We start from the raw sequence: 12840 nt of genomic DNA, 5'->3' as shown, positions 1-12840 counted from the left end.
CTGTTTGTTTAGGTCCTAGACCAAAAGCATCAGTGTGAAAACTGATCCCCTCCCTTATCCAATAATTGCCGGAATATATTACCATATTTCCATTGCTTGAATATATCTGCTTAGTATCAGCTCTGCTCAGCTTTCACAGTACAGCTTTAGTTCATATATTTTATCTTTTTGATAGTGAATGAGCAATCCACACATTGCAGTACATTGATTTCAGCACATGGGCCCTCTCGAAAAGTGGGGAAATCACTGTTCTGTTTGGTTCTTAAAATATGCAGTGTGCTTTCAACAATAACTACTGAGGATCAGATAGAGATGGAGAATGAATTTTTTGAAAGGTGCAGTCTTGAGCTTGTCATGTATTTAGGGAAAACTTTCCTGGGAAAACAGGCAGCTTGACGAGATAATTTTGTAGCAATGCTTTTCTCCTGGATACATAAATTTAAGTTCAAGCTATCTTCTGCTTTGGCACCATATTGTGTAAGTGTGAGCATATATTGTTGACCTCTTTCTCCACTCATCAAAGCCTAAATAAATGAGTCCATTTTCTATAAAGTGGATAAGTGAACCCCTAAATCCTAACTCATGCTAGTTGTAGAGGTCAGTAAATGAACTCTGCAAATCCCATAGTGTGAAATATCAGGAAAGCCTGCAGGAAACGCTACATGGTGGCTTCCCAAACAAAGCTAAATGTGAGATGTGACAGAGAGAGACTCATATCAATCACAGGAGATTGCTCCATTTTCATAATACTCTTATCAGGCCATCCACACAGAACTTCATGGCCTGTTCTTGCTCAGTGTCTTCACCTTTTCCTTGCCATCAGCCACCCTGTCTCTTCCAAGGAGACCTTGTTCATGGCTGAAAATTCCTTTATTGTCAAAATTTAGTCTTTATTTTGCCAGTGAACTAGCTTTTAAGGAAACGCTATCCAACTCAAGGGACTTCAGCAGCACCAGCCTGAGTTTCATGTCACTGTCATTGGCTCCATTCCTGTCTCGCACTTGTTTTCTGCTTTTCCAATTCCTTGGACACCAATTTATTTTTTGTTAAAAGCAATTACAACTCTCTGATGGCTCTTAAGATGACAAAGCATAAGGTTTGACCCAGTATGTCTATGTGTTGAATACCACAGTTCTTAATTGCTCCAGATGCCAGGAGTGCACCTTGTGGAAATGTTCCAACAAAGTGAAGAGCTCTGGGTTGGGTTGGGTTGGTTTTTTAAGCTATTGCAGTTCATATTTAGCAGTGCTTTTTTAGACCAGCAGGATTTACATTTCAGGAAGTGAATCTTTTTTAAGGAAGAAGGGGTATTCTGGGCTTTCATTTGTTACTGTTCTTCTTCAAATGAAGCAGTGACTTACCAGGAAAAAAAAAAACCGGCATGCTTCCTTTTGGCTGGGGTGTTCAAAGAGGCTGAAAAGATTTACTTGTCAGTGGAAACACACATATAATCACCTTTATCTTTGTGGAAAATCCAGGCCTCTGCCATTTAGAGAAACAAGCTCCAGTTCTTCAACACCCAAAGTTACATCCCCTCCAGTGCACCTTGTACTTGTTCCCTTTCTCATAAACCACCTTCCCTGCCACTGTTTTTTCTTGACAGCAAGACCTGCAGTGCATGGTTTTCAGAGCCTTTAATCTAATGGGCAGATCAGTATCAGTGTATTTTTCATTGTGGTGTGTTTTTTTTTAAATCAGTTGAGGTTGGTTTCTGTCTGACTGACTTGTTCCCAGCCAGCTCCAAATGGCTGCTGCTATAGCAGATGTATGCAAAGCAGGACAAATGCTAATGAGTGACCATAAGCAAGAAGTGTCTGTCATTTTTATTCAAAGCATGCAGGAGGATTTTGTAAGTGGTTAATTTGCCGTTGACTGAGTGAGGATGCCAGATCTCCTTCATTCAAAAACATGAATTATCTCTAAACAGGGATCCTGCTACTGGAAAACAGTCAGAAAGATGTTCAATTTATGGAACACAGGTTACAAGCGCAACCTCAAGCCTTACTTGAAAGCGCCCTCTTTATAACGGTCAGTCACTGGTGGTTGTCCTGCTTTGCACACAGCTTCTGGAGCAAAAACATTTGAAGGTCAGATGTGGCAAATTAAGCAGCAACCATCTCCAACTGAAGGGGAAATTGACTGCAAAGCATCGGGTCTGGTTTTCGAATAATCTGCACCACTGGGTGCAAAAGAAGGATGGATTTTGCTCTAGCTTGCAAGAGTAAGATCGGTGCAATGCATTAATTTATTCATAGGCATTTGCAGAATTTGGCAGATTATCCTTATTCATGATGTATGTACCACACTGAGCGAGTATGATGCTTTACAAGAAAATTGTCCTTCCACTAAGGTTCATTGTCCCTGCTACAAAGCGGTCAAAATCTAATTACAATCAATATAGGCCAGGCACTCAATGGATGAGACGTGGAAGTTGAAGGAGCTGGATGTAAAAGGGCTACTAAGCTAAGTAAGTGGATTTAAGGAGTGTTCTTTGTAGGGAAGATAATGTGAGTTAATGAAACTTGAGGGAACCAACTAAAAGGAGAAGCTGTCAGCTCCTTGTCTTCCTCTTTATCTTATTTTCTGGGTTTCAGAAGCATTACCGTTGTGCAAACAAAGCAACTCATGTAACTGCCGTGTTAGATATCACGCTCTCCCTCTCCTCTTTTATTTCAGGAGTATAAGTTCGATCGATACATAGAGAATGGCAGGAAGAAAACCACGTTCTACAAGGCAGGAAGAAAACTGAAGTATTTCCTGATGCCCTTTGGCTCTGGGATCAGCATGTGTCCAGGGAGGTTCCTCGCAATGAATGAGATGAAGATGTTTCTTTTCTTACTATTGGCTCATTTTGATGTAGAACTAGTGGAAAACAAAGCTGTCAGACTTGATAACAGTCGTATGGGCCTTGGTATACTCCTGCCAGACGTTGATATTGCCTTTCGTTACAAGCTAAGGTCCTTAAGAAAGTGAGCGGCTGCCTATATGCCTTCTACTAATCTCCATGTTTTCTCTGTTTCATCAGTCAGCTCTGTATTTTTTGAAACATTTTCTTTTCCCTCTCTGCTTTTACCTCCTTTCTATTTGTTTCTAAGGAGAAAAGCCCTTGGGCTGGAGGTAAATATCAGATGTGGAGACATGCAACCTCAGTTTGTCCTGCCTGAGCTATGAGTAGTGAGGCGAGATGAAAACACTTTGGCCAAGTAAATAGCCCAACGTCCCTGCAAGACGGACCCACATACTCTTGGCCATGAGTTGAGTAGGATTTGCAGGGAGGGTGACATCAAGCTGAATCCAGGCCATTTATATGGAAAACGGGCTCAGCAGCCCTCCGTCACAGTGGTTCCCCTTTGTTAGATTGGGAGGTCCCATACACCTGCCGTCTGCAGGCATCTCTGCATCTGCTCATAGAAGTGTAATAGCGAGAGAGGGGGAACATAATTCTAGAGGATGAAAGAATTTTTAGTTATTATTAGTCTAACTTTTTCTTTACTCTGTTCCCTCCATGGTCTTGAGTGTCAGCCCTTATTTGGGAGATGTGATGGAAGCTGTGTGGGGTGGTGGAGGATGATTTGCCTGAATGTCTTACTGGCAACACATTTCTGACTTCAGTTTTATGTACTGAGGGTGAATGCTTTGCTTTTCTTCCTTTTTTTTCTCTGGTGCAATGCAAAGAAATTAAAATCATTTTTTCCTGCAGTCATCTAAAGTCAGAAGGGAGGTTCTGTTGATTTTAACAGGCTCTGGATCAAGCCTAAATTACCTGTTTTGGCTTTTGAGCCAAAAAAAAAAAATATATTCTTCAGGGAAAAAATATATAAGCCTTTTTGAAATGATTCTGTCATCTCAAAAATTATCTTCTGCTTGTCTCACTGTTTTCCTAGTAACACGTCCATGTGTTTATTTTGACCACTTCTGTTTGTTTATTTCTCAAAAAAGGCAGAAGAATAATAGGGCTTTGAGGGCAAGTGTGGTATTTTTAACAGTGTTTTACTGTGCCTAAGTTATGCATAGGCAGAGTAGTGTGACCTGTGTTTGGAAACAGACTTGTTCATCTACGAATTGGAAAATAAGCTCTTCTCTGGGGTCAAAATTTGAGCAAGTGAAAACCCTGGGCAGCCACAGAAGTTATCTGTATACTGGCTGCCCAACCTGCTTCACTGGGTGACCAGTTCTTGTTTCAGAAATGAATTTCTTAGTGCATGGAATCTGAGATTTGTAGACCTTATCTCTCTACCCAGCCATCACTTCAGAGACTGATGAGGATTCTCGTGGCTGTCCAGTCTCAATTTGCCAAGATGGTAATTGCGATGGGAGAATAGCCATGTCTGTGGGCCTTGCCTTGTGTTCCCAGAAAGTATCTCTCTTTGGGATGTGCCAGCATAAGTTTTATAAAATCAGAAAGTTTACTCATCTCTAAAGCACTTGATGGCCTATGGATGGAAGCTGCCACATACATACTAATGATTAGAATTATTTATTGTTATTTGTGTAGAAGCCTGTTTAGTTATTCATGTAAAGCACGTACCCTAAATATGCATCAGCGTCAGTAGAAAGGCTTTCAGAGATTGGCACAGCCACATTCCAAATCCTCTGAGGAGAAAATTGTGGTTTTGTGAGATATATTGGATAAACATTTTCTCTTCATATATAATATCAATAATGTGTACAGTGTTGGAGTACGCTTACATTAAATGGGCTTTGCAGTTGATTAAATGCTTTAACTTTGCTTCAACATTTAATCAACAGCAAAAGCTGATTATTGCTTTGTGCCACAGAATAAAATTTGTTTTTATGGAGAGATTCTTGCACTCAAGTTACTTACTGCTGTGGTTACTCTGTAGGAGCTATTCTGTACTCAGCCATAGCTCACAATCCAGTTTGGACATTAGAGCCTGGTTTATTGAGAGAGGAAATGTTGGTATCATTACACTGTTGACTGTATTCCATTATTGCTTAAATGTAAGCTGTAAAATGTCTCATGCCACAGTTATGATAAATCTTTCTTTGGCATCCAACTTTGAAACAAACCTGAAGCAACTGCAAAAATAACAGTAGGTATTTGTTTTAAACAGAAGACTTTTTTTATAATTGTATTCTATTTTTAGGATTTTGCATTAGACTGTCACAGGCAGCTGCATAATTTGGTAGGACATAATAGGACTGTGCTGAAAGTAGATGCAACTCATTAGTAATTTCAGATTGATTGCTGATCAGTTTGTATGTATCTATTTTGAAATTAAAAGAAGAGCTAGGTTGTCTCCAAAATAGAAAATTAAAACTGTAGGGCATGCTACCATCTAAAAAAGAAAAAAAGGGCCAGAATCTTTCCCAGGAGTTGCAGGAAACCTCCATGAAGGCACTTGGAGTCCTTGTATCGGGGTTGGAGAGCCCTCTTCGCACCACCCAAGAGGCCCGTGTTTTGATGGAGTAAGAGTTAATTGCTCTTTTTGCTCAGGGACCAAAATAATCAAAGGTCAAGGAGGGCCTGTTCAGCTTGTCCTGGCACTATGTCCCTGGTAACCCACGCTCCTGGTAGATTGGTTTTGCTGGTAAGCAATGCATCGCTACCTTAGCGTATCCCAGCTGCAGAGAAGGTAAGCCTCACCCCCGTGTAAAGTCATGAGAACTAGAGCAGAACAGAGGAAATGTTAAGCCCTTCTGGTCCGTGTACTCAGCAGCTGAGGAGGTGTCTTACTGAGAGTCGGCAGCTGGTCTGAGCAGGGGTGGGTCGGTCTCCGTGGAGCAGAGAGTGAAAGGCCCATGGTGTCGGTATTCCTGATCAATAAACCGTAGCAGGATGAGGGTGCACCATCTCTGGAGATCCCAGCTGGCAACAAGCAGGCCGCAGCGTGCTGCGCCGAGGAAAACACGTTTCATGACGTAGGACACAATACAGTTTTTGATGACCTCCTCTGCCGCAGAACCCAGGGGCGACCAGCCCTGAGTGTCTGTCACTGGGGCACTAAGATGGCAAAATCATCTCGGCAGAAAAGTAGTGCTGTTTGCAAGCGTTCGGGTGCCGGTGGTGCTGCAGGGGTGAGTGGTGGGAGGCAGTGAGACCTTGTGCTTCCTGTCCCTTCTCTCCACTTCAGCAGCGGGGTCCGCCCTGCAAGCCCAGCAATGCCTGCTTGTCTCATCCACTCACCGGCAGGCGTAGGGTCAGCCAGGAGGAGGGTGCAGGTGCCCCTTGAATTTCTCTGCTGTTCCTCTAGCAAAATGGTGCACTCACTGATCAGGTTGAGATGTGTCTCGGCTGGTCAGTACCAGCCTCCGACTGTGAGTTATCACTGCCTGTGGCTGTATTGATAATATCTTCTGCTATTAAAAAAAAAATCTCCTTTTTTCTCATATAAAATAGGTTTATTAAGTCAGTATGGCCCTTTATAGCACCCAAGAAGAAAAGTAAATTCATCATGAACTAATGTGAATGCTAAAATGTGATTTTATTATTATTATTTTAATTTGCAGATTGTGTGTTCTCCATTTTCGTGCTGGCACTCAGTACTGCTATAAACTATTGTGAATTTTTAAAACTATTACTTAAAAGACCATGCTAGTCTATGTGTATCTGTTTGCAAATTAGACTTTTACATCTCTGCCAGTATGTCCTAATGTGCTAATATAAAACCATGTAAGAGTTGCTCTTTAGTTTATGCTTTTAAGCCAGTTGCATGTCACTATTTTTGGCATTGTTATTTTTATGAATAATTACTGGTCTGTGAATTTCTCCTGTAGAATTATAAATGATCTTTTATTTCATCATTATTGAACTTTCTGACATTCAAAAGATTGTGAATTGCTCTTAATTGTGCAAACTGACACTTTGTATATAGATGAACAATAGTTAATACCCATTATTAAGGCTCTAAGATCAAATAAGGCATATTGTGAATTTCTGAGCAAGAAAATTGAAACTTCATTATTTTAGTAATCTAACATCTTAAGTGAATTTTGTATTTCAAGGACACAATAAAAATGAATATATCTATTTTAATATTGAATGACTGTCCATGGTATTTTTTTCCAGCTTACATTTACACTTTTCTCACAGATTCACAACTATTGCTTTAATTTCTAAAATTTCTTCAGCATACCTCATTTTTCTGTTACTTCATCTTGAGAGATATTTCTGTAAGGAAGAAAAGCCTTTAATTCAGTATTGGCATGGAGCAACTCCTTTGAATTTAAGAAATTATCAAGTCTGGTTTATCCCCCATCAAACTTAAACTGGTTCTTATCAGATGAGAAAAAAAGGAAGTGGTACTAGTATCATTCTTAGGACATTATTCTAAATTAGTATAAAGATCCGCAATTCACTAGTGATTCTCAAATACAGCTCCTGGGATTTTCCTTTTGCAAACCTCTGCGTAGTACAAGATGTGCTACCTAGAGTAAAATATCCTGTCCTCTCAAATCATTCATTTTAAAAGGGGAAAATGAATTAAAATCGTTACAATATACAGCACTGCGCCAGGAAAGCACAACTCAGCTTTTCTAGGTATCACTGTAGCTACTGAGTCCTACAAGCAAGTAATTAATACGAAGGTTGTACCCTGAAGATATCGGTTTTTCTTCATTTCTTCATGCAGAAATGCTTGTCAGGTATGTTTGTGAGGGTTGTTGAAGATACATCCTAGAGAAGATAGACCTGCAGCATTTTTCTGGGTTTGATAAATGTGTTTGTAACTGCACAATTGCTTCTACTTCAGATTATATTAGAAGTTACTGAAGTTTATAAGTAAGAAGTGGCATTGTTTGAGATTTCTTGAAGGGCACATTTCTGAGAGCTTTCCATGATGGTCTGAAAGATAGCTTGGGGAGGGGGATGGTTAATAAGAGCTCCTAACACTGTATTTTATCTAATACTTGGGTTGACACTAGGTGCTTTTTTGATGTTACTTATAGTGCACTGTATTTTAAAATTATTTGAGACATCAATTTATGCATGACATATGCTTAATTCATATGAATAGAGCTATTTTAACTGTCAGACCACAGAAAGTGAAGTATTTTCCTGTCTATTACCTAAACTAGCCTACGTACCCTGGCTAGTTAGGTCCTGATACCACAATGTATCAGAAAAACGATCTCATTACAAAAACACCCCTTAAAACTACACTTATGAATGATCCTTAAGTTATTGTCTATGTTTATAAATAGCAATAAGTATGAAGTAATGGTTGCTGCATATATAGAAGCATATAAAATTTAGAAAATGTTCCATTTTATTTTGAAAGCAAAGAATTAAACTGTAGTGGGATCTTTATCCTCTATTAAGCCAGTACAGTGTCTAATAGCCTATCCTATGCATCAGGCTTGCCTCAGGAACTGAGGTTGTGTAATTGCATCATTTGTAATAGCAGAACTGTGCTTGTCTTCAAAACTATTTACACCAAAATAAATACTCAAAAGAAGCCTAAGCTTCAGCTATTCCTGCTAGGAGCCCTGCAGGATTCTAACTTGCAAGATTTTGTTAAACCGATTTTGACACTGACGTGTTGGTTTGTTTGGGGTTTTTTTCCCCAAACAGCAGCTCTGTGTACAGCAAAGTTGAATAAAAGTCTAGGTTCTGAGTACGGGGAGAGTAAAAGACGGTAACTAAACACCCTGTGATGACTTTTGACAGTGACTTCTTTCCTATCGGCTCATCTTTCCAACTACCTCTTCCAAATAGTTTAGTCGCTAACCTCCTACAGGCAGCAAGTCTTTCCCTGTCTAATTTCCATCTTGTGAGCCAGTGAATCGGCTATCTTCTCAACGTATTTTTCAGTTGCCTTCTAGAAATGCGATCTTTACCGCAGGCTCTCGCAAGACCGGCGTGGCAGGTAGCTACAGCTGAGAGAAGTGCCGCGTCGCGAAAGCTTTGAACCTGAAAAGTGGATGGGCATTAGTTGAGCTCGGGATTGATGAGGGGATGGAAGCGCGGGCGTTGGGGGTGGCTCGGCTCCGGGATGCCTCCCCGGTGTGCCCCCGGCCCGCGGCGGCGGAGAGGGGCGGGGGGTGGCTGGGACCGGCACACCCGCTCGCCGGGCTCCCGGCGCCGGTTTGCGGTCGCTGCGCTCCCGGGTCCCCCGACCCCCTGGAAAAATCAGGAGGAAAAGGATGGGGAGGAGTGCAGGCGTGGGGGGGGGGTGGGGGTGAGGAGAGAGTCCTGCGCCCCTTCCTAAAAGTATCCCGTGCTTCCAGGGATGCTGGGGTGGGAAAAGGGGACAGGGACCCCCGAGGAGGTTCCGAGGGAAGCGGTCCCGGTGTCAGGTGAGTTTGGAGGGCTTCGGCTGGTGGAGAGGAGGTTCACTCCGGAAAGGCGATTGTTTGCCCCTAATCCCCAATTATGAGGATTTTAAAATAGTATTAGAGGGGCAATCTGTTCTGCAACTTCTCGGAAGAAATAATTGTTGATTTAGATAAGCACTGATCCCTTCAGTGTTTGATGAAGACGTTAATTTATGGCTGTCTAGCAGTTTATGGCTGTCATTAGGTTTTCAGCTTTGTCTCTGTTCGAAATGTATCTTTCTTTTTATTTTAATCCGAGACAATTATGTAAGAAAACGGTTATGTTTGATCTAAAATGCATCATTTTCCTATAGCATTTCAAATTATTCACAGATCATAGTTCTTGTATGTGCATATATGAATTTAAAAATACAGCAGTAAAGTGCTTGAAACAGACCATAAATTTGCTTCATATTTTATTACACGTCTCTGAATCAGGTTGAGAGGACAAGGGCAACTAGGGGCTTGGGGAAGGATTTAACCCTTCCCGAGGCTGGAGAACTAGCCAAACCAGAGCAAAACCCCCTCTGGAGCGCTTCGGGGGGCGGGGGGGGAGACTGGGTGACACCGAGCTGATGAGTGACCACGGGGAAATGGGGCTGGCTGCAGCTCTTTGCTCATTTAGCAGATGTCCCTTCTGCGGATGGCCGGCCGCTGGGAGCCCCCGAGTCAGGCTCGGTGCTGGGGCCGCCGCGCTGGATCCCGCTCCCGGTGGCCGTTCCAGCCTTCGCTCCGGCCCGGGCCGGGATGGCACCCGGGGGGCGGCCAGGAGCAGCTTAACCCCTGCGGCGCCTGCCTAAGCCAAGCCCAGCGGAGCCCGCATCAAGCCTCCGATGGGCTCCGCTAGCGCCAGAGCCCCCCCCGGGCGCGCGGGGGTCCTGCCCCGCCGAGGAGGGAGCGGCGGGGGCCGGGATCGGCGCGGAGCCCAGCGCCGCTTCCCCGAAGTTTTGTCCCGCTCCGGCAAGGAGCTGCTCCCCCACCCGATTAAAGCCTCGGGATCCCTCCGGCCTGTTGACAGCGAGTGCAATCAAAGTTACAAACGATCCTGGAGGGAGTCGCGGAGTCCTGGCCCGTTTATTTTACCCCCCCAACAACCACCTCCGTCACCACCACCACCGCAAAAAAAAAAAAAAAAAGAAAAAAAAAGTGTTAATTGCTGTGAAGTTTCCGAGCACGTGGATAATTTACTTTGACTGCTGCGTTTTAATTAAAAGCAAACTTATTTATGTTTCTGATGTTTATATTACGCGATTTAATTACGTTTAGAGGAAGCGTCGCACTTTTTTTTTCCCCTTCCACCCTAAATCACATTTTCATTAAAGGTTTTAATAAGAAAACTCACTTGACCACTATCCATTATCTAGTCCCCTCCATGCACACAAGTTCACTTACCCATTCATTTATTCACTTACTCATTCCAGCAGATCCGCTGCAACTGCTGCTAGCAGGGATGTGAACACTCATAATTATTTGTCAAAGTCTGGAAAGTGTATTATCCCTTCTTCTAGTGGTAATTAGTTACCATAGCATCTAATACGTAAATGTGCCCAGAGCACACCATTAACAGTTAAGCGGAGGATTCAATTTAACACATGATTATATCTTTCATAAGTCATTACATTAGGAAAGCCAATGTCACTCATGCTGGGACAATTTCAGGCTCCGAGCCGGGGTAAGGGGCCGGGGGAAGGGAGCCGGGCTGGGCGGCGGGGGCAGAGGGAGCCCTCGGAGGAGGCTGGGGGAGATCCCGCTCCGGTGGGGAGGCTGGCAACGGGGAGGAAGCTCTTTTGAAGGGGGACATGTTCATTTCTGGCTAAGCGATCTATCAAGCGTTAAGGGGGGAGGGGGAGCCTCTCTCCTCCCCCCACCCCCGACACACACGGCGCTCGCATTGGCAAGACCTGCCCAGGGATGGCCCAGCGCCGCCGTGTCGCTTCCCAGCGAGGCTGCTCGGTGCAGAGGGACAGGAGCGAGGGGCCGGGAGTGACAGCACCTCTGCCCGGCCGGGACCCCTCTCCCCGCTCCAAGGCAAGCGAGGAGGACCCAAGGGAGCGCAAAGCGGGGCGGCGGCGGTGGTAGCCAGGAACGAAAAGAGTTTTCATTCCGCCTTCCCGTCGCTCCGAAGCAGAAGCAGACGAGAGGTGAGCGGAGAAACCGCTCCCTGTGCCATAGACGGCAGCGGCCGCCCGCGCTCCCCCGAGCCGGCGGGAGCAGCCCCCGGCCGGGCCCGCACACGCCGCCGCGCCTCGGCCCCTTCCCCCGGGAGCCGCGAGGCTGAGCGGGGGTCTCCCACAGCCCCCTACCGTCCCCCCAGCCCAGGTCCCGGCCGCTCCCAGAGTTTGCTGGGACCTCGCTCGCCTCCCACCGTCCCACGGCCGGGCACAGCCGAGCAGCGCCCGCGCCTTCCGGGGGAAACCTCTCCGGGAAGCCCCTGCTCGGTCGCCAGAGATATTAAGCGGTAAATCTTGCAGCAAATGTGCCCTGCGATGTTCTATGCACGAACACACACTCGCGCGCACACACACACAGGCACGCACTACGCCAAGCTGGTGGCGGCGGTTAATTCCTAATCAGAATGATGGACAGCAGAGACAGAACAATACAAACTAATGGCTGTGTTGCTGATCACTTTACCCCTTGATTAAAGACACCCAATTATGGCGCAGAACAGTGTCGTAATTATGTTCCTTAATCACATCCAGGAGGTTTAATTGCCTTAACGATGTGTTTCATTAAATGAATTTAGGTATTATAGTCGACAGTTTTCATACACAGTTGTTTTCAAATTAACATAATATTAGACATCGTCATGGAAATTGTTTTAATAATCATAATTAGACGCACCCAGCCTTTGTCTAGTAAATGCTGAGAGACGCTTCTCCTTGCGCCTGGGGGCTGATCTGCCCACCCTCTCTGGGCTGCCTTCCCACAGCTCCGTGGCACTTTACAGTTATGTTTCCTGAAAAGTTACAGGTTCTGATTAATCTTTTTTGATGGGAAGTGGAGCAGAAAACATTTATCCCCTTCCCCCGCCTGTAGTACTGCCGTCGGGAGAGGCGGCTCCGCGGACACCCGGCGCCGGCCCGGGCCAGCCGAGGGGAGGGGGGACCCCGGGCCGGCCCCAGCGCAGGGCGGGCAGCGTTGGGGAGCTGCCTGCTCCCTGGGCCTCGGGTTTGGGGCAGGGCGGAGGGGCCACGAGAGGAGGGGCGGCTCCAAAACTTGGGGGGGCAGGGAGGAGGCGGGGAGGGGGGGGGCGGTCCTGCAGCTCAGCCTGGGGCGCACCCGGGGCAAAGGGCGTGCGTGGAGCCGCGGGACGGGCGGGCCAGGGCCCGACGCTGCCCCACGGCTGCCCCGCACCGCCGGGGTCCGCCCGCCACGGGCGCGGGAGAAACGCACCGCGGGGAAAAACTTCTCGCCCTGCTCCCTGGGACACCCTGAGCCGGCAGTGGGGTGCCGGGGGCTGCGGGGCAGCATTCAGAGCAAGGCAAAGGAAAGGAAACTACCCGCCCCCCCCCCTTTAAATCTGGAGATACATGCTTAACAAAGCACAGCATAATACAAGCG

At 45.6% G+C, this 12840-nt stretch overlaps 1 protein-coding gene across 2 annotated transcripts in view; it reads left to right on the top strand.

Annotated features, from left to right (window-relative positions):
* CYP7B1 (cytochrome P450 family 7 subfamily B member 1) overlaps window positions 1–7004 on the top strand; it is a 129581-nt gene extending 122577 nt beyond the window's left edge. For both annotated transcript variants that reach the window (XM_074882122.1, XM_074882113.1), the window contains one exon: window positions 2677–7004. In XM_074882122.1, the coding sequence (XP_074738223.1) occupies window positions 2677–2973 (297 nt within the window). In that variant the 3' untranslated portion in view covers window positions 2974–7004. The remainder of the gene's footprint in view (window positions 1–2676) is intronic.
* The last annotated feature ends 5836 nt before the right edge of the window (window positions 7005–12840 follow it).

Source organism: Strix uralensis, chromosome 1 (genome assembly GCF_047716275.1).
Source record: "Strix uralensis isolate ZFMK-TIS-50842 chromosome 1, bStrUra1, whole genome shotgun sequence".
Taxonomy (NCBI): Eukaryota; Metazoa; Chordata; class Aves; order Strigiformes; family Strigidae; genus Strix; species Strix uralensis.
The sequence above is the reverse complement of the archived record's forward strand: the minus strand, read 5'-3'. Positions and strand labels throughout refer to the sequence as shown.